The sequence below is a fragment of the Strongylocentrotus purpuratus genome, unplaced genomic scaffold (genome assembly GCF_000002235.5).
Source record: "Strongylocentrotus purpuratus isolate Spur 01 unplaced genomic scaffold, Spur_5.0 spur5_scaffold_2, whole genome shotgun sequence".
Classification (NCBI taxonomy): domain Eukaryota; kingdom Metazoa; phylum Echinodermata; class Echinoidea; order Camarodonta; family Strongylocentrotidae; genus Strongylocentrotus; species Strongylocentrotus purpuratus.
Window position 1 is genome coordinate 14,614,750 of NW_022145605.1, and position 23,120 is coordinate 14,637,869.

The 23,120-nt window shown below is 35.8% G+C and overlaps 1 protein-coding gene across 2 annotated transcripts; it reads right to left on the reverse strand.

Moving 5' to 3' along the window:
• Positions 1–664: 664 nt before the first annotated feature.
• LOC592398 (vacuolar protein sorting-associated protein 37B) lies at positions 665–22,442 on the reverse strand. Of its 2 annotated transcripts, none has more exons than XM_791924.5 (5): positions 22,238–22,442; positions 15,985–16,487; positions 8,875–9,046; positions 7,498–7,580; positions 665–5,482 (listed from the first exon to the last, which is right to left on the reverse strand). In XM_791924.5, exons 2-5 carry the CDS (start codon positions 16,330–16,332, stop codon positions 5,105–5,107), a joined length of 981 nt encoding a protein of 326 aa, XP_797017.2. In that variant the 5' UTR covers positions 16,333–16,487; positions 22,238–22,442; the 3' UTR covers positions 665–5,104. The 2 variants fall into 2 exon arrangements, with proteins under 2 accessions (XP_797017.2, XP_011670931.1); XM_011672629.2 differs by lacking the exon at positions 22,238–22,442 and adding an exon at positions 18,907–19,000.
• Between the last annotated feature and the right edge of the window lie 678 nt (positions 22,443–23,120).

Sequence of the window (23,120 nt, forward strand, 5' to 3'; positions counted from 1 at the left end):
TTTATTTCATATTTTGTTTTTGATTTATGTAAGAATATAATTTTGTACAAATATATTGTACATGCACTGACAAAACAGAATGTACTAATTACAAGCAAATTGTGCATCTCATCAGGTCTGTTTTGTCTGCTCTCTCTCCCTATTCTCCATCTCGCTTTATATCTGTCTTTCTCTCTCGTTTGATTTTCACTCTGTCTCTCTCGTTTGATTTTCACTCTGTCTCCCTCTCTTTATTATTCAACCAATTACGCTGCAACATACATGAAGGTAACTTTATTAAAGTTATTTTCCTTGAACTCGGTTGATCAGTACAGAATAGACAAAAGTTAGAGATGCCAAACAACATGTATTTACTTCAAATAATAAAGCGAAAAATCTTGATTGATCTTAATATATTTAATACAATCTTCATGAATATAGTCAATGAATATAGTCAATGATTTTACAAGCAAGTACGTGTATGCCCATAATATAAATTGCTCAATCAACGTACACAGCATATACAGAAATGTACAATATTGGCACATGTACTAAAATATATGGACATAAGTAATGATCATTAAATAAAAAAGCTAATGAACTAATTTTCAATTGAATCAATATGTCATCTTAATGATTAAATGGTTGTTTTCATCCTTTTTTTCCCTTTCTTTTATTAACTAAAAAGTAAAAATGGATATCTAACTGGTTCTGTTTAGTCTATATAATTGTTAGATACTTAATATCTCTACTCCAGTACTCTCTAATAAACATGTATGCAATGGTAAAAAGATATTTGTTTAAATTATTTATAAGAACTGCTTCTAATAAACAGTAGTTGGTGATTTGTTGACATATGTATGTTTCTAATGTGATTTGACAAAAGCATGAGAAGAAAGGTAAAAATAGAGACCATGAAGTGATCGAGTCATTCCAATTGACTTATTTCAGTAGAACAGTTCACATTTTTTATTTTTCACTCCTGCAAACAAACAATTACTACATGAACTTGTCTTTAGACAGTAGCTTTGCAAATTCCATTGATATGCCAACTGCTGCTTTTGAACAAAGGACAAAAAAAAAAAAAGCAGTGAGCAATTTACCTCTGGAAAGTGCTACAAGAGACGTTTCGTTAAAAAAAAATGCATGAAAAGGGAAACCGCACCTTTTCTTCCGCAAATCACAACTCTCAAACCAAAATGTGTTTTTTAAACTTGGTGGTCATTTTCATCTACACGTATCTGAGATTTAGCTAGATGGGGCAGGAAAGTACCAGAAGAACTACTTCAGACACTGGTGTACTGTTAAAAGATGCAAGAGAGATACCTGGTACCGGTAAAAAAACAAATTTTGATTGGCCAGACATTTTTAACTATGTATACAGCATTTTGCTTAGTTACATTACATTAGTATGTCATCTTAAGCACTCGTTTTCAGTGGCTTCAAATTTATTTGCACATGAACTTTCTTTGGAATTCAATGCTTGAATGATAAAACTGCCCATTACCGATAATCCATATACATGTATATTAGATTTCTTTATTGCATATTGGCTAATTGAAATAGATAATTAAAACACAATCAAACTCAACACAAGGGCAATTTCAAAACTCTATTTTTATATCCAAAAGAATTATGTTTGGATTACATAATGCGTCACTGTCGTGTTTCACACATTTCAATAGGTGACGCACAAGGCTATTGAAATTGCCTTGGATTGACTTTTCGAAAGAAGTTGCCCTTCACCATTCACCCATAAAAATAACATGTCACATAAATGCCTCTAATTCAATGTTTGAAATGTTGAACTTGGATATTCAGCAAGGCAATATATAATGAGACAATACAATAAAACCACAATTTTAACAAAATGAATTTCCTATTCTATTACAATGTCCCTTTTCTTTCTATTAAATTTCCTTTGGTTATTGAATCATGTTTTTCCACCGATATTGTTTTTTTTTTAATTCAACTAAAATCAATAATTTAATAAGCTCTGGAACACAAAGTGCACAAGTTTGTATACCATCACTGTACAGGTATATATTGGGAGTATAAATTATAATGCTTGATTATTTACAAAAAAATTCTACAAGAGTACTTGATTAGTGCATGAAACGATGTACAAAATATAGCTACACTGCAATAGTTCTATGATACCAATCACTTTAGGTATGATCAAAGAATCAAAAGACGGAACGAGCAAAAAAAAATCGAAAATATGCAGGTAACAGAAAACATACTGGTGTACTACAAATTATATATAGGAAATAATACTGCTAAAATCATGCAATGAAGTTCAGTCACCGAAAAGTTATTAAGTGAAAGCGTAGAAGCAGCAACATTTGATCACCCTATTAAAAATGCATCCATATTTCAAAATGCACCTCCAGTTTTCTTACAAAGAGGGTGCGACAAATGCTCTACTGACAATTGCTCTGGGCTTGGAATTTGTCAGTACAATAGGGGGGGGGGGGGGGTAGATATATATCATTTGTTTGAAATACACATATGCTCGGATGAGGCCAATGTCATGAACATACCAAAGTCAGAAAATGAACCTCCGTTACTATTTGGACATACAGAGATCTTTAGATTGTTTCTGTGTTCAGAACAATGATACCAGCAGCAAAAACCAACTAAAAAGGAAAGAAGAGAACACCTATCCTGTAATTTCAAAAGGCAAGATCACACAAATTATAATCAATCAATCAACATACTAAAAAACGTACCCATCTATGAAATTTTCTACATGAAAACAATGATGAAAGGGTTATGACCTGGATATGACAAAAGAGCAGTCTATAATGTACCTGAATCACACCCCAAATCGGGTGGAAACATGGAATTGATGAGTAAAATGTCAGGGTATTGAGGCAGACCCACCACAGGTGTTCTTCTATACATACAGATAGCACATCAATATTAATGGCCTGTGAAAATTAGTCTGCTTAAAATGATTTAAAGAAATAAAAAACACAATTTCACTCTCATTTGAACTTTGCCTAAAGTTATACAAATATATGCTTGAAAATGAAATATGCATGCCTGTTTCAAATTGCCTCACATTTTATAAAAGCATCAATATATTGTTTGAATCAATTAATCAATACAATTACTGATCAGAACACTCAAACCTTGAAGTCAACAACTTTCAAAAACATTCAATATGATCCCACTGAAAAATTGTTGAAAGATCACATGGACAATGATATCTTCATGCCTTATTATTTGTTTTCAAATAACAAGAGGATACAAGAGGATACACATGCTCTTTCAGTACTTTAAAGCGATACTGAACTGATTGAACTTTCTGCCCTAGCACACTATATATTGCACAGCGCCACCTCGTGGTCAACTTGCCAACAGTGTGCAACCCAATACCTCATTTCCACTTCGCAGACAGGGAACTCGACATGAGAACCAACAACGCAGCTGGGGGTGCAGCAAGTTACAGAAACAAACTGCTACAGCTGACACAAGATGGCGCTAGAGGGGCCAGTATAGCTTTAAGGGTTTCAAAACAGCTATCACTCTATACCCTTGCTTTGGGATCATAGAAGACTTTCAATCACATCAATTGTACATCAGACTAAAACGAATTTTTGATCATTATGACTAATATTCACAATCAACTTTAAATGGCAGTGTAACCACTAACCACCTCAATTAAAATGTTTTGATTCAATTAATACACGATAAGATTAAACATTACTTAATCATTTAAACCAATATAGCAAAATATGCATGCATGATTAGATAAAAATAGTAATAAAATTTACTTTCTTTTTTAAATTTTTTAATAATTTTTATAGGTGACCCTCATTTAAAACATTCTCATCCAATATTTGCCCTGGTTACAGTTGCAACAAGCTTTATTTGGCCAAATATATTGGGTAAGGGTTAGTGTTGTGCTTGGGTTTTAGGTAAAGTTCAGGGTCAGGTTATAGCATTGGTTGCAGGCTTGAACGAATCAGGAATAAGTTTAGCATAGGAAATTGACTGCAAAGCAATTGTCGCGACACATGTGTCATAAAACCTCATGTAACTAAAATGATAATTACCAGTACAGGAGTATCTAAATTTATGGCTACTTCTGACAATGAATGAGGCACAAATTTTATTTAGAATGTGCCATGCGCTGATGATGACGTGTGAAGGAGTATAGGTCAAATGTCATTGCCAAGGTATCAAGGTCTGTTTCTACAAACTGTTTTATACACTTGTATTCCCCAGTTATTGAATAAGTTAAAGCTGTCAAAATATTCATTATTTCCAGCATTGTTTTAAGTTGAGACCTGACAAGTGTGATGCCTCAAAGCCTGTCAATTCTTCGACATTGTTGGGTCATATTTTACCAGAATGTTTTACCAGAATGTTTACTAATACGTTAAATATCTGGGCTTCAAAACTTGCTCCAGTGCATACTAATTTGAAACCGTAGTTGTCATGTATGTGGGAGAGGGACACCAGGAAGTCTATTCCTCAAGGCTTACCTTATTAATCAAATTCTCAAGTGAACACCCTTCTCCAGGACATACAATGTAATATTCACTGCAAAACAACAAAGTGGTCCATGATAAAAACTCACTTCTAGTGGTGTCATATTCTTGCACATGAAAACAGAGCTAGCTTCACAGTTGCACATCACTTCCTTGAGTGGTTGGGGAATGAGATCATCTACCCCATCCAAAGTGTGGCACCGACACTGCTCTGACCTTGATGAAGGAATTTAAAAACAGTCATACACTGATACAAGCTTCTTGGCAGAGGACTGTTTATTAAAACCTTGATCCAAAGTGAGAGATACATGGCTCTGTGGCATCTAAGGGGGTGATTTATCAGGACCAAAACCAATTGGTACCCTTGTCGAAGGTACATTTGCCTCAAGTGGCATTTCCCTTTTCTGAGGGTGTAACGCACTCACATGTACCCTGTAGGACTTCACAGTAACGCTGCGCTCACAGGCATGTCTCTGAAAGAAGCAGAACCATGGGATCAAGGTACAGATACATAACGGTAAATGTAATAGATGTCATAACTGCAATTGCTATTGTAGATTGTCCACTATTATAACTGCCTTCATCTAATAATGCTCAGTCTCAGTTTGGCAGTTTAGAAGATGTTAACGAGGAAAAGCTGGTAGTGATGGCATATTGGGTGTTGATTGGTAGGCCGCCCATGGTGACCCACTGTACGCTACAGGGGCAGGCGCAGGTGCCGGGATGTGTGCAGGGTGCCCAGGATAGTACGAGGGCATCTGGTTACCAGTAGCAGGAGGAACACCAGGCGCCGGTCTGGCAGGCATGGGGGTGTAGCCCATGGGCGTGGTCATGGGGATATCTACATTCTGCGGGAGTGCAGGATAACTAGGTTTTCTCAAGAGTTCTTGCATTTTGTCAGATTTAATTCGCCGTACATGCGCCATCATGCGCCGCTGCATGAATTGTTCGACAAAGTCTGATATGGGTAAGTTGCCATTCAGGAACTCTTCAGCGATTTCCTGAGTGGGGTGAAACAATAAACACAAATGACTCAAGTCAAGTATGGAATGTATCTTGATTTATAAGCAAAATATTGACAAAAAGTTATTTCCTCTAGGGTTGAAGCAAAATAACAACACTTATGACGACATGCTCAAGTACTGCACTGATGCTACAAAATTCAATCAAATGTACAGAACATGTAATACCCCATACTATCTTAATGGTGGCTTTCCTGCCACATCGTACATCATCGCTGGAGAGCTAGGGTGCTGATATTAAAGCACACACTTCAACCCCCTTCTGGTTCTCATGGGATAACCAACAAATCTTTAGTTTTAGACAAGATATTAAAGCAGGCATTTGGCTATAAATGCTGAATATTGGAAGCATTTCAATTTTCAATATTAACAGAAGAATATAATTAGTATAAATACAACCTAATGTAGTATCTTGCATCAATATTGGGTTAAAAATATTATCAATGACCAAGTATAAAATTTACATATAGATAGATGGTTAACTCAATGCTCTACACATTTGTCAAGCATTAAGAGCGATAACTACGCCACTGCTGAAGCCTGATCAGATATGGCATGGTAAAAATGGGCTTTTTTGTTGCTGGTACATGTATGATGATGGGAGTGTCATAGTTACATACGCATCACATTTTTGTATCTGATATCACAGAGCTCGGTGAATACGCGCCGGGCCTTTGCCTATTTATTTACACATTGTAAGAATGTTGCTGTGGTTTACCACTTCATATTTCAACGAGCCTTTAGGGGATTCTGTAATATTTTCAGGCTAAGATATAATAGTTCTTCTTTTTCAAGATTTTCTAGGACCAGAGTAAACCCACTCCATAATACTCAAAACAGGAAATGGATTCTTTATCATCTTTATTTCCTTTTCTTTTTTTGGTTAAACAACAGACTTATTGAATTACCACTGAATTTCAAAGCACTTATCTTATATTTCTTAAAGTGATACCCTAACTATTACATTTGCAATGCAACAATATGAGACCAATAGAACTCTCTATTAAAAGAAGAGGCTTATTAAATTACTGTTGAGAAACTCCCAAGTACTTGCATAGTGCTATTCAGATATGGCATGGGCATTAATAACGGGAATCCGCCTAAAATATCCGCTGCTGCAAAAATTAAATGATGAAAGCGTAGTGCCCTTTACAAATCAGTACCATAGCATGCAGTTCACAGAGTATGCCTTTGATGCATTGTACAGTGTAGCTTTTTTCCCCTCTTCATTCCCAGTTGTTATTTCACAATCAAGTGTACTTTTGTTGTTGGTTGCTGTAATGCTCAGCATCTAAATTTTTAAGTGTTTTATTGTGACATGTGTGAACTGAGCATTAGAATATTTTGTGTAAAGTCTGATTTGAAGGGAAATCCAACCTTGACAACAAACTACTCTAGAGGAAAGCAGAAAACTCAGGGAAGTAGACTGGTGAACGTTTGAATGTAATCAGACAAAAAATTGAGATGGTGAATTAAAAAAAAAGTTGTGATCAATATAGGTATGGGCTCTTTAAATTGACTAAATCTGTAATGTGTCTGTTATGTATGTAGTGGCGGACAACTTTCCTATTTGTTCCAACACAAAAAATGCCTTTAAAAAAAAGAAGAGAAAATAGAAGACCTACTTATTACAAGCAAAAGGACATGCAGGTTTGCATCACTTGTTAAATGATATGAGATTCGTTTTAATTTTTAACCACAAAATCATTTAGTCCAGTTGGATATCCTGTTCAGAAGAAGAAATACCAGGATGATGTTACTCAAGAATCTTCAATTGAATGTGTAATTGCCTAAATATAGACTCATTTTATTCAAACGTGTCAGAAGATTTTCTGGTATTTCGAGTGTAACATCTGTATTTAACTTCCCAAAAGTAATATATGAAGCTGATATTTTAAATAGAGTATGCTTATCTTATTGGTAATTGGTCCTCTGTTAAACTTAACAAAAATGACAGGGAGGGGGCTAGGGAAGGAATAAGGGTTAAGACCTACCTCTGATTCTTCTTCTGTCTTGGTAGCTGATGTTTCTAACATGACTTTGGCAGCATCCAGTGAAAAGTTCTCATTTAAAGACTCTGGAAAGAAAATTGAACATTGGGAAAACATGATACTGGTATGAACGTTACTTGAATAGTGACTGGACACTTGCTCAAATTTTGTCAAATCTGTAGTGTTAAGATAATGATGGCAATGGACTTCTCCTGCACCTTTTTCCCCAGCCTCGAGCAAGGGGTACTCAATGTCCAGCTCCATCAAACCAAACATTTTTTTTAGTGCCACACATTTCTATGTTACATTTTTCTTTTTATTGAGACACTTTATATGTATGTATGCCTGCACAGCACCAGATGGTGGCCCATGACTTACAGCAGCTTAAAAATCACTTTAAGTTAGGTTTAAGGTTAGGGTTAGGTACAGTGTTTGGTCTAGGACTGAATGTAGGAATTTTGTTAGTGTATGAAATTACCACAGAGCTATTCTCGCCAGAGCATGGGTCATGAGTGGAACCACTTACATGTAAACTGAAACACTTTTAAGTTTTCATAGATGATTATGAATTGGAAACGAAACCAGATTAATCTAGACCAATCTAGCACTACAATGTAGGTGATGTAAATTCATAAATTAAATAAACATTCAAGACATCTCAACGTTACTAAAGTGCATCCTGTTAATTGTTGCTGAATGCAGAACATAAATCAAAATCTGTATGTGGAGTTACAGCCCATAAAGCCAAGATGTGCAATTACCCTATTTGTAGACATACATTTTCACATGAGTACATTTGGGAATCTACACTTTTAAGTTTTCATAGATGATTATGAATTGGAAACGAAACCAGATTAATCTAGACCAATCTAGCACTACAATGTAGGTGATGTAAATTCATAAATTAAATAAACATTCAAGACATCTCAACGTTACTAAAGTGCATCCTGTTAATTGTTGCTGAATGCAGAACATAAATCAAAATCTGTATGTGGAGTTACAGTCCATAAAGCCAAGATGTGCAATTACCCTATTTGTAGACATACATTTTCACATGAGTACATTTGGGAATCTACAAAAAACAGTCCCAAGATGTACATGACCTTTGACCTTGTGGAGGTAAACAATCAAAAATCTTACAAAATTTGGAATATGCTACAGTATTATCAACCCGCAATACGTAGTTAATATACAGTACTGTATACACAACTTTTGCTAAGGGATAACAACGGCCATTTCTGATTTTCTATGGCAAGGAACTAATAAATTTCCAAAATTTGTCTTGCGATTAGTGAGTACAAAACTTTCGCAAGTCTCGACGATTCACAAATTCATAAAAAGTTTATGGTTGACAGTATCTATCCTACTTTACGATCATACCTAATCTTCTCCTGTCTACGTCGTAAACGTCTCGTATGCTCTTTGCCTCTTCGTGTAGACGGCCAAGCTGGTTCCGTCCTTCCCGTAACCTCGTCTCTCGGGACAGATTGTGGTCAGCCAAACTCCTGTTCTCTGCCATGGCCATCTCCTTGTCCACACGCCGCTGCTTGTTCTGCTCAATCATAAATGTTGATAATAATAAAACAAATTATTAAATATGTTATCATTAAAGGAAAACAAATTTAGACATTTATTTGCTACTTGGTGACAGATCTTTTTTTATTGCCAATATGTACATTAAAAACATACCAGTAAACAAAACCAATATTGCAATAATTAAGGATAAAGGTGAAGGTATTTTATTGACTAGAGGAATAAGTTTAGGGTGATCTTGTATCAAACTGTCAAATATGATTTTATAGCCCCAATAGAATATGGATCAGACTAAAAATATCTACATGTAGGAAACAGATACTTTTGTTGTTTAGAATAAATGTTCACTGTAGACTTTTATCAAACATTGATATACTCAGACAAAAAGGTACCTCTGATTGTATACTACAATAGACTGATAATGATTTTAATGATATCTCTACCATAAGATCTAGAGAGTTAAAGAATCATGGGAGTAAAGAATTAGCATACTGAATCATCTTTCCAGACTTTTGAGAGGAATTAAAACCTCATTTTCCACAATTACTGTAATAAAATTAAATGCGAACCTGATCAGCTCGCCTACATGTACTGTACATGTAGCTGAGGTGATGAGCCGTGCTTAATTAATGCAAAGTCATTGTGAATATGCGTACTCCACGTAAAATTATGTCAGTTTTAAGGTAAACAACTTCCGATTCCCAAAGCTTTAGATTTCGAGCTTTCAGAGATAGATCTGTTACTCCTCTAACAGACACTTAAAAAGCTTATAATTGATATTATTGTAATAACAATAATAATAATAATACTCAGTTTTTATATTAGCACTTGTATTACAATCAGTAAGCGCTTCCAAACTTGGAGATTATTAACCCGGCTTTAGCTGTTCTGCCATTACGGCGCTCTAGCATTTCAAAGAATTAATTCCTGCCAGGGAACCCATTTACATCACCTGGGTTGAGTGTGGCAAATCTATGGCTTAAAGGCTTTCCGTTGATACATAATTCATCTATTTCATTCTTCGCTTCCGACAGGGTCTTTAAGATATGGAAGTCTTAAAGGCTTTCCGTTGATACATAATTCATCTATTTCATTCTTCGCTTCCGACAGGGTCTTTAAGATATATGGAAGTCTGGTTCAAAGTTATACCGGTACATACATGTACATGTACTCGACATGGACATAATCTATCTCCTCCACCCAAGGACAAATATACAATGTTCAAGTCTTTCTTCATGAAGGAATAGCAATAGGAAGAAAAGTACATGTTTACTTTTCAATACCGGTAGTCCATGCAGCTCATTGTCAATTATTGTGTAGTCATTGTAATGAGAACAAAATATGCAGTTTAATACATGTACATAGCACTTTTAGCAGTTTCTTTTATTATTTTTTACCAGTATACAGTTTTGCATAAGTTCAAAAAACGATGCAAAAGTATGATACTCCATTTACATTTAATACCAGAAAATTAAAAGATGAGCATACTTCTATTTTTAGTCATTACAATTTTGTGTATGTACTCGTCCACAATTCCATTCAACCACAGACATGCATGTGGTTGAATGGAATTGTATGTATGCCGGCATGTACATGTACACTGCAATAACAGTCACAATAACAACAACTATCATTTGTATCAGGATATTCATACAGAATACATAAATCAGCAAGAGAAACACTTAATAAGATTGAAAAGAAATACCTCTGGATGATCATAATCCATGCTGTTATATGAATTTCCTTCAGTATCTGCTTTCAAATTACAACTTTCTTCAATAGTGAAATGATGTACTTATTCAAGTGATATGTAGGCCTACCGGTATTGCCTTTTCAGTCAAACAGAGCTACGGTAGTACCCGTCCCTATACAAAGAGAACTCCCGGGTTATTTGCACCCTTCAATGCCCTCATTGTCAGTGAAAATGGTGTTTTTTCTATTCATACTCCCAATTCTGTCCTTGCCAAAATTTGGATAAAAGTAAAGGAGCTTCTATCATTGGAAACAGGTCATGTTTTTCATGACGCCTTATGAAAACAAATACATTTCACTTTTAAAAATTGAGGAAATTTTTTATCCTGCAGGTTCTATTACTTTTCAGATCACCACACTCTACATTAAAGTACAGGATGTTGATGCACCATGCAAGATCAATCTTTGAAGTGTACTAATATAACCTGCTTCATTCTGAACAGATCATTGATTTCACATATAATGAATAACATATCTTTGAAATAAAACAGAAGTGGAGCATAAAATGTAAATCTCATAATTAAAGACTATTTACAACATGTTTGACAATTAAACCTACATGGACTTTCTTTCCAGGCACACCAGGAGCTTTTGGTGATCTGCTGAAATTATTCATGGTGTCCGTATCTTGATGCTTCGATCTTTTATAAATGCTAAAGGACAAATTCGTTGAGATGTTTTACGTCGTCAATGAATACGATGTCAATTTACTTCCTGCAGTGATTTACAACCGATGCTGCTTTAACATTGGGCTGTACATGTCCGTGCAATCGGAATCAAGAATAATTGTATCTCAAAGCTGCTTCACGAACGTCTACTCGGAGGGTAGTCCTGTCGAGGCCTTTTTACTTGGTCTTGATGAATCAGAATGTGATGCAAAGTCTCTTCCAAGTAACTTACAAGCAACGCTACAGGCTGTACATGTCCGTGCAGACTGGATGAAGAATACTAGTTGTTGTGTATCATGGCTTCTCCGAAAAGCATCGTCGAGGTGTTTTTCTTTGAAAATGAATTATGATACTTCCTGCAGTAATTTACAACCAATATTGCAACTTCAGGCTATACAGTGTACATGTACGTAGAGTTTTGCAGACTGAATCAAGGAAAGATCTTCACAATTGTCTACTGAGGAAATGTGCAGTCCAGGTGGTTTAATACGTGGTAAATGAATATGATGCTAATTTACTTCCTGCAGTAATTTATACCCGATATAATAACCATGGAGTAGGGTATACTAACTACAGGCTGTACATACTACAGACTACGGTGTGATCTCCTTGACTGAACCAAGACAAGACGTGTGTCATAGCCTATGAAGCTTCCTGGATGATTTGCATTTAGACAGTATGGAAAGGAATGCTTCCAACCCAGCAGGGGGAACAGCACTCTCACAAGTTACCTGTCATATCCAATGCAACTTGAAAAGGGGGCAGACCCCGATTTAGCTTTCATTCAAGACTTTTCATCTGACTACAGGTAAATTTAAAAAAGAAATTGAAAACAAATAACCATTTTTTTTTCTTCTTTTTTTTCTTAAATATTAAAACAAAAGATAGAACTTGAAAAGGGGGCAGACCCTGTTTTAGCTTTCGTTCAAGACTTTTCATCTGACTACAGGTAAATTTAAAAAAGAAATTGAAAACAAATAACCATTTTTTTTCTTCTTTTTTTTCTTAAATATTAAAACAAAAGATAGAACTTGAAAAGGGGGCAGACCCCGTTTTAGCTTTCGTTCAAAACTTTTCATCTGACTACAGGTAAATCTTAAAAAGAAAGTGAAAAGAAAGTGTTTTTTTTCTTCTAATTTTGAATAAAATGAATATGGATGAATAATTTTTCTCTTAAATATTAAAACAAAAGATAATCTTACAAAGGAATATAACAACAACAAAATATGTGTGTTCCGAATTGTCAAAGTCTGTTGCTGCTTTTCTTTGTGTTCCACCTCACTTTGTTCTTCATGACAGATTCCTTTTTTTCTCACCCTAGAAAGAGATTTTTGCCTTTTAAAATTATTCTTACATTAAAATCTCCTCAAAATTCATGTGACATGTAAGTCATGTACAGGGGTGTACATATTCCTATATTGTACATGCAGTGCTCGGAATGTACCACAAATCCAACTTACTGAAACCTGCATAGCCACCACCTGTACAGAAAGACCACATGTCTATAGGATCGTTTTTCTTGTTTCCCGTATTAAGCGGTCTTTGGGTGCGTTTAAGCTTAAATTTTGAAGGCAGAATGAGCGATTTGTAACGCTCATCGTAAACGCTCATCGTAATCGCAGTTCCACTGTGTACTGTTCATGCTCACTTCTCTGGCTCCTCCAGGCAATTCTCCCTGTGTGGCCTTAATTGGTCTTCCAGCTGGATTCGCAAACCTTCACTGTGCATGCTACGTAGACCCACTAGAGGTCAGTGCGTTGACCCCATTTAAACGCGTTTACAAATTGTAAACGCATCTTTTTGTGAGTTTACGATCGGCGATCGTGATCGCCGTTTTTCAGTGATTCTACAAAAGTGAGCATGGACGCAACCGTGTTTTAAACTAAACGCGTAACAGATGCCTGATTCTGGCCAGAAAAAGTGAAGCATGAACACGCCCTTTGTATACATGTACAGGTTTCACTGTATAATGTGTGGTGAGTTAAAGCCTTACATACCTGTGTTTGACCCCTTCACACCAACCGGGACTCAACACTGACAGGTGCCCAAATTATCAGTCTGGACCCCACCCCCCCCCCCCCCATAAAAAAAAATAATAAAAAAAATAAATAATAATAATAATAAAATAAAAAAAGTTTTAAAAAAATCAACAAAAAAAAAATCAACAACAACAAAAATCAAGAGTTTTACATACACCTGTAGGACTCATGTAGACAGACTCTAAAAATTGAAATTGGGCCCCTATCTTATAAAGAGTTGGGATTGATCCAAATCAATCGCAAGAATTCAAGCAATCACAAGTCCTAATCAATGGCAAGTTTGCAGTCCCATATGTACATGTACATGTAGTTGCGATTGATATCAATTGCTAATAAGTTGCTATTAAAAATATCAACTCTTTATAAGACAGGACCCAGGACTCCCCTTTAAACAAATTTGTGGAGTCCTACCTTCCAACACTTGTACAAATTGTTTTCCTGCAACACATCAGAATTGCATTAATTATGAACAAGAGTCTGTTAAAATCCACAGGTAGTCTACATGCTAATCTAAACCACAACTGCAGGAAATAATATGTAGCCTCACCACAATTACATGTACAAAATACTACTCACATACATGTACACGCTTAGATGTACATGTTAATAAATGAGCATGATTTCTGTGAAGGTTAAATTATACAATCTCTGATTGTGTTATACATGTACATGTATGTTTTGTTTATGTCTCTGATAGAATGAAGTCTACTGTCATATATAATTCAAACTACATGTAGTTATTGTAAATAGTGGAAAACAAGGTACTGTACACAAAAATAAAATCTTAGAATATATGTAATTCTGATTCATAAATGTAGACAGTTATTATACTGATCTACATGTACAGTTGATGTAAATTATGTACACTGTAGGCCTATCATTTTGCAATTAAAATGCTTGCAATTCTGTAATTGCACTTCAAGTACGCCTGCAGACAGATTGCAATGATTATTCAGAGTTTGAATAAACAATGGAAGGTGAGGTCAGTCAAAGTTCCTTACCATTTACAAGTACCTGATGAATCATACTTGACTAAACTACATGTACATAGCCTGAACTGAAATAGTTTCTACAGGATCTTTGTTTGTTTGTAGATCTACGAACCAAATACACCCAGTTACTGCAAATAATACAGATTTTTGATGATCCAAATAAATTGTCATAATTAGTAATTGATGTACAATGTAGGTGTAAGATGGATGATCATACACTGTACGGTACATAATTGGTAGCATACTGTACTACAATGTATACTGATCAGATAGTGTCATCGCTATTCCTATATGACCATGAGTAATTGAGTATTACACAAACAATGTTGCACAATCATGATGGATATGTGTGGGTTCAATCTACTCAGAAATGTAGCTGTATTGTACTGCTCAGTATTAACACTGTATACACTTTTTTCAATATGTTCCTCCTCAATTACAAGATTGTATTCATGAGGATATTTTGAAATCTTTCAATTTCATACAAGAACTGTATGTTTTCAGTATGGCAATAGAAAATGTTATTATTATACGTACATGTAGAAGAAGTAGTAGTATTGCACTGCCAGAAGTAGCAATAGTAGAAGTACTATAAGTAGTAGTAGAATATGCAAGAGTAGTAGTAGTAGTAGTAGAAGTAGTAGTAGTAGTAGTAAAAGTAGTACCATTACATGTATACATGTACATACTCATTCACTAATACAGCAGTAGCCTTTCATGTGTATGTGAATGTGTGTGTGGGGGGGGGGGGGGGGGGGTTCTACGAACATAACATTTTATCAGAGCCTAACTTTGGCATTCCTTAAAATGAGCTACAGGTAATTACACTGAAAATTCATTGGAAATAAAGGGGACCAAAAAAACTGAGATGTTTCAGAACATCTGACACACATGTCTATTGATTACAAGAAGCAAAATTCCAAACAAACATGATTCAGTTTTGTTTCCTTTTCAATACAATAATAACATATTATCTTTACAGCTGAATCAGAAACAGACAAAAGCATTATCTACATACATCTAAGCTTTAAGAGATGGCATGCAATTAGCAATGTCAAATATAACAATAATAAGGAAATACACTGCAAGTATTCTATTCCCAGATAATATCAAAATAAAGTTAGTAATAAATAAATAAACAAATAGAGGGAATTGTCAATACAATTTTTTTGATTTTCATTGATCGACTTAATACAAATCTTATCTGCTCATGAATGTTTTCCTTCTTCAGTAGAATAAGGAGTGGATGAGTGACTGATTTAGTATTCACCAAGGATCTTGAGCAAGCAGCAGACAGTGGTACAGCGTTACAGGAGTGATGGACAAACCATATTTCTACAATTTTTGATACACACACGAGAATAAACAAGACAAACGTGTACCAGTGTGCACCCCTAGCCTTCCAAAACATACACACACACACGCATTTGAGAACACTTAGCACTTAACTTGACACTTTACCACGGATGATTAGGGAGTTCCTATTGGACGCAAATATGCTCTTACCTGATTTGCATCATCAGCAGCAATATCATTGAGCTTGTCTTCACAGCTGAGTAACCTCTGAAGCTCATCTACCGACAGGTGTGCTAGAAGAGGGAACTCCGACGACCCCCTGCTCGCCCCTGGTGCTCCCACTGCTGCTGCCATGGGTGCTTGTGGTGATGATGTCGGAGGGGTGGGGTACGAGGAGGAGGCGGGGTATGAGGAGGAGGTGGGGTGTGGGTAGCTCAGGTTGGGCTGGGACTGGGGCGGATTGGGCATGGGCATGTGAGCCTGGGGTGGCGTATGACGGGGCGGGGTCTGGTGGGGGGATTGGTTGAAGGCGTAAGGGTAGCTGTGACTGCTGTACATGGCAGTATGTTGGGGTGGTGGTGGTGGGTGTGGTTGGGGTGGATGTGGTTGGGGTGGGTGGGGGAGGAAGGCTGGGTGGGGCGCTGGGACTGGACCACAGGGATGAGGCGGGTAGTAAGCAGTTCTGTATCTCAGAGATTCTGTATAGACCGGGCCTGCAATGAACAAAAAATAATCTTCAAATACATATTGAACAAAATATTTTTTAAATAATACTACATGTACACTGTACATGTACATGTAAATTCAGCAGCGATTTGATAAATGTTTAAAAAATGTAGTCATCCTTTAAATGTTCTAAACCTTATCTGGACTACATGTAACTGCAAACTATCATCTTAATGCCGGCAATTACGGTAAATAAGATCTGGGACCCATTTCACAAAGCCTTTTTTCAATGACAAATTACAAAAATCAGTGACAAATCTGTTGATAACCAATCAGAAGCAAGATTTCAGTAGCTTATAGCAAAACTGTCATTTGTCACTGATGAAAAGTTCTGTGAAACGCCACCAGTCCTACACACGGCTTATCTTCATATAAAATCAGGTGACAATGAATTGAAGATAAACAGTATATTATTTTTTTTAAAGCTCAATAGTGACAGACACACATGTGCATGTACAGGTACATGTATGTACAGAAACCATTGCAGTGAAAGCCTTAATGAATTTATAATAATGCAACAGTATTAATAATATTGAGTCTTTCATAAAAAATAAACCAAATTAACAAAAAACAGTACATTTATAAATGTAATTAAAAAAATAATAATAATAACAACTGATCAACAATTCAACATACATGTATATTCGGGAAAAAAACACTGTCTATGTTTATTTTAAAATCAGTTCAGCTGGGGGAAATTCCCCATGGTCACATTAGGATGCTTTTCATTTTCTGATCTCACTTGCATGTAATTTTTACCCAGACAAACAGCAGTGAAAACTGGAACCGATTCTTACAACAGCTGTTTCAACATCACAACGTTGACACAAAAATTTGTTCTTTGTTATTTAACAAATATGATACAAATTTCTAAATAAATCAATGAACATTTGCAAAAGCGTGAGAATATGTGTATCTGTTTTCACCTACATTGTTACAACTACATGTATGCTGTAGTATGCATGCAAGGTTCCACACAAACAGTGGGGAGTACCCAAGGGCTGGCTGGGGTTGGGCTGCTCTGTCAGGCAACCAAATATTTAATAATAATAATAATAATAATAATAATAGCTCACATTTATAATGCGCCTTATACTTTGTTTCTAGGCGCAGAACATATTATTACATGTACCCCGGTCATCGGATTCAGGCTTACCCGCAACACAATGTACTGTATGCACATTTTCCACTCCCTGGGGAGCATTCCAGCTAGTCGCTAGTATTTAAAAAGTAAGATGAATAGTTGCCCTCATCAGGCAACCTTATCTTATTTTCTATTAATATATGTGAATGATTCAAGTCCATCTTTATATTATTTGTATTCTACAAGGAAAAGAAATATTTTTAAATTATAAACTTTGTCCTTAACTGTATTAATCTACTGTAGGCCACTAAAACATCAAAGTCAATTGGTTGCCAAAAAGAGCAATAAAAAGAACAATAATAAAAATATACACTTTTTGTCAAGCCATGCATTCCAACTTTCATTAAACATTTTTAGAGCATTAGGTTTTCTTAAGTCCATCTACTTTACATCATGTACATTGTAGTGTAGGTTTGTACACTGTATATTGTGTAAAAAACATCCATTTCTCAAGATATCCCCTCCTGCTCCAAAACAATACAGGATATTTACATGCGACGCAATATACATCTTACCATGTTTACTCTGCACCCATTTTCTAGTGTCCTGCATGTTTATTCTACAATGTATGACACCTTTAATAACGTCAATACACAATATGACCAAATATTCACTTACACATGTACAGTACATGTACCTTGCACAATTCACTTTACAACCATTTAAACTTTCATTAGCCCTCACCATCACAATACATTATAAAAAGAGGAGTTCACTATGATGTCCTCTTGATTACAATACTGGTATTCAAATGTATCCTACTACAGTACATACTCTATTACTGTTATCACACTGGCAATATTTTGCTTAACCCCCTACTATAGGTGGGGTTAAGGGGGGGGGGTCTTAGCCCCACCTACTGTATAGTACAGGGTTAACTAACCCTGCAAAATAGCAGGGCTAACTCTGCAATTGTGGTGCTAACTCCTGCTAACCCCGCAATTGCGGTGCCAAGCAAATGAATGAGAACAGAAACAAAAAATAGTCCGGTACTACGCAATGGAGCGTATCGCAGCTGGCCAGATGCGAAGTACAATGTATGTCCAATCATAACATTCACGATATTCGGGGTTAACGAATTGCAGTGAGAACAGCGTGAATTTTCTTATTCCGGAATAGGCGCTAGTACGGGACTAAAAACAGTGTGTGTGAAAAGCCAAACAAAATAGTCCAGGGTTAAGGATAGTACGGGGCTAAGCAAAGTACGGGGTTAAGCAAAACCAGTGTGAAAAGAGTATAAGACTACATGTACATGTACATACCTAACATTTTGAAGAATCTGCTACTCTTTAATTTCTATTGCAATCAAATCCTGAGAATATTCCAAATGGGCTCAAAAGAACTAATTATTAAAAAAAAAATCAATGAGTAGTTTGATGAACTAGCAAATCCAGAGCTCTAAATCATGGATATATTCAGATTCTGCAGTTGACAGCATACTCATTGAAAATATCTTCACAGAATAAAGGACCGTCACTAGTAACAAGACAGCAGCCTCTTGTAAATTAAGTTATTTCCTTTTCCCTAGCATATGACTTAAGATCTACATGTACACAGCAATGATTCAACAATACTGATAGATCCTGCTCTTCAATTCTTAAAATCAATATTCAATGGGAAAAAGGACATTGGAGATGGGAAGTTCTCTAGTACTCTGCGGGAGTGTATAATAGCTTCTATATCTAGTTACCAGTCCATAAAATCAGAAAGTACTTGAAAATTGTTTATTCAAGTTACCAAATGAAGAAAAAAAAAATCCCATTAGAGCCAAATGACACGTCTTTGATAACTTCATATTTTGCCTGGGCATTCAGGGAATTCACTCTGTGTTTCTGGCTTTAAACAGAGCATTTGCAGTAAAATCTACTCTGCACACGTTGCTCACGTCGTCATGATTGGACAGCTTTAAAGGGATCCGGTAACTTTGTCTCAGATTCTGAAACAAAATCCTGGATATAGCTCATGCTGCAATCATAATTATAAACCTTTAGGTCGGTCAGGAACCCCATGACTTTTACAAGCCGATCGCCTGTCTGATTATCAAAAATATTTATGATTGGAATTACAAATTTTGAAAAAGTCTATTGGGGAAAACGAGTATGGTAAAACCGGTCACTCAAAGATTTTTACTTTTTTGAGGCACTTCTTGATAATTTTTTTAGGGCTTCAATATTACACCATATCACAGACACTGATAACACGTACAGTACATTATGAAGGGCCGAGCTTCTCAGATTTAACATTGTTAAATGATGCCTTAAAGGTTAATTGATAACAGACAAAAGTGAAGATTTTGACACATTAAACAGATAGACTACAACGTACAGGGTGTAGATCCAGACTGATAGTTTTCTTGACCATTTGTTTAAAAAACTAAAGCAAAAAAAAAAGAAGAAAAAGAAAACATATATTTTGATTTAAACCCACAGACTATGTGTCCAGACAGGTTGGTTATCCGCACAGTTGATTTCAAACCGTAATTTAAAGAAGTTGATGTGCAATATCTAATTTACAATGTACATGTATCTTTTAAAACTTATGTTGGACAATATTATACAGGGAAAATATGTACCATGATGGTTAATTTAATGCATATTTTTTGTTAAATCCAAAGGTAAAATTGACAACTTTAATAAGGTCACATTGACTTCTGGATGCAGGTTGAGAAGGAGTTTTGCTTTTATAATGTCAGTACACACAACCTTCCATGTGTTAAAGAGAAGGTTCATTGATTTAAAAAACTAACTTTAATGTCATTATTGCAAAGGTGACACTTTCATTGGCCAAGGTTATCAAAAGTCAATGCTTGGAAACATTCAAAGTAATGATTATTAACAACTACAAAATGCTTAGATATAGCCCCGACATAGCGCCTGAAAAGCTCCCTTGCCACTGCTGAGATATGACGTTACATGTTGAACATGATGTGCACAAGCAGACGATGTCCAATGATATCTCACACAATTTCAGTGCTTGTTTTGTCATCTTTTCTTCAGTTATTTCTCTTACTTCAATACCCTCAGGCGAAATGTTTAATCTATTGCCTCACTCTAAACCCTGCATGGTATTATTTTGATGAAAAATGCAAGGATAAAAAAAAGAAGGAATCTGTCGCTTGTATTTGTTGTAAACAAAATAAGATGCGATTGTATTTTCAGCTGCATACTTGGCGGCATGCTCGGCGTTTCAAAAGGGAACAAATGACGTCCATGCTATCATTCCGGAGGTTTTTTAATTTGAAATTGTGGTTTCTTTGATTGTTCATTAACCCCTATCCTGTGTATTTACAAACAAATGAATTTAGTTATCAGAATGGGGGTCATATCATTTTTTGAATGGTGTAAAATTCCATCACATTTATAAACACTAAACTCATTATAAATAATATGAGAAATAAAAGCATTGCAATTATGTTCATTCTTTATGGGATGTCGTCTGCTTAGGCAGGGTTGGTTCATATTGTGACGGCATTAAAACATTAGTTATTTTTTTATAAATCACTCGATATGTAGTTGACCTGAAACTTGCATGATGGCCATCTGTTAGCTTACCAGTTTCTAGTGTAAGGACCCACACAAAACAAAAGTGGTCTTACATGTTTGAGGACTTGAGCTGCACTATCAGATTTTATTCCAACCACAAAATGGCTGCCAAGATGGCTGACATCCAGTCCATCAAACAATAATAACCAATCACAAGATTGGACAATAAGTAAGTAACCAATAGAAAAGCTTGTAAAAGATAGAGTGCCATGTGCCATGTGTGCTGGGTTGAATAGCTAAGAGATAAGGAAGAGTGTGTGTGTGTGGTGCTATAGCAGGTAATGTGCATGAGGATGAATGAATAGGGACAGAACAATAGAAGCCAAGAGCTAGCAGACATGAGAGAATGAATGTAGGTCAGGAGTGCGCTAAAGCATATCGGAGTGGAAAGCTAAATGTACATACATGTAAAATAAACAAGTAACCACTTGGATCAGTGAAATTAAAACCTTACACTAGTAATACGCTATTTGCCATATTTGTGATTTTGAACCCGCACTTTAAGTTAGCGACTGTAGATCTAAACTATTACAGTCACTAACTGAACACACGCGCGCGCCTGCACCCCACCCACCGTCGGTACGTTAGCAACTGTGTTGCTGTATTGTGCTGCAGTTTGCTTTGCCGTGAATCCTGTGAGAAAGTGGGTCTAGACTTTATAGGTCTTCGTTTTAATTTTAGGAATAACACTCTGAAAAACATAAGAAAATTGACACGAAACAGGTTACATTACAAACATATCGACATATCATTATCACTGTATCATGACCATTATTTGGGCATTATTTGATGGTTAGATCTAGATGAATATTTACTTCATTTAGGGTTTGTTTTAGTAGGGTATCTCCACGCAGGAGTTACGGGTCAAAGTTTGGATAGACTTCTGAACTAGCGCCGAGTAATTTCTTAAACTTTTCAAATTTCAACACATTTTCGATCTAACAGTTAGACCCTACACCATCGACCATGCACCAGCTGATCTTCACAACAGAGTAATAAACGTGATTGCAACGGCAACGTCACATTTTAGATAAAAACCAATTTTCCTTACCAATTTCTTACAACTGTCTCAGATATCTATTTCTTCTCATCGACTCAGTCCATCTGCATGTCTAAGCATGGTTATCGCTTTGCTTTTGAAATTGAAGCAAAATCCGTCATGACAATGCATTCATCAATTTACATCTGGATTACACAAACACAGGTGACCTTACCATTGTTGTAATCTTTTTGTAGACATGATGTTATTTTGTTGTAATGATTTGATCGATAGAGGGCGCCAAAGAGTTTTCGATGAACATCAGCATAGATGCTTGTTAACAAATTTATTGTGGCTTGCCTCCTTATTTGTTTTTTCATTTTATCCCGTCATGAAAGCAGTTTATTTTCTTTAGTGGCAGTGAATTTAAACACATTCATAAACATAAGCATGTGTATTACATTAGCTCATTCGTGATATTTAAGCTCATTGACCAATGCAGTGAGTTTCACATCAAAGAAATCAAAGTGCCCTATGGACGACCAGACGTTTTTGTTGTTGAAATATTGGAGGTTCGTGATAAATATCTTAGTTAACACTTCCTCATATAATTCAAATGATTTCATCAAAACGTTATGTTTTATGAAGTGTTATCAAATATTGATGATCTTTAGTCATAACTCATGATGACCATCATTATTGTATCGAAAAACATTTCCTGTATGGAGACAATGAGGCTTTTAAAAATCTTAGTTACTCGATTACATTATTGTTGTCTGACATATATATTGTTTTTGAGCAGCTTGACTTATAATAAGTTGATTTTTTTTTTTTTTTTGGGGGGGGGGGGAGGGGGTAGAAGCAGGCGCGGATCCATAAGGCGATTCTACTGGCCCGGCCCCCCCCCCTAGTGTCCCAAACAGGTAAAAAATTAGAATAGTAACTTAAATTTCTA

Coding starts and splice junctions, on each gene's coding strand:
- LOC592398 (XM_011672629.2), bottom strand. Junction 7,581..8,874: donor CGTAGACAGGAGAAGATTAG/GTATGATCGTAA, acceptor TTTTCTTTCCAG/AGTCTTTAAATGAGAACTTT. Junction 5,483..7,497: donor AGACAGAAGAAGAATCAGAG/GTAGGTCTTAAC, acceptor CACCCCACTCAG/GAAATCGCTGAAGAGTTCCT.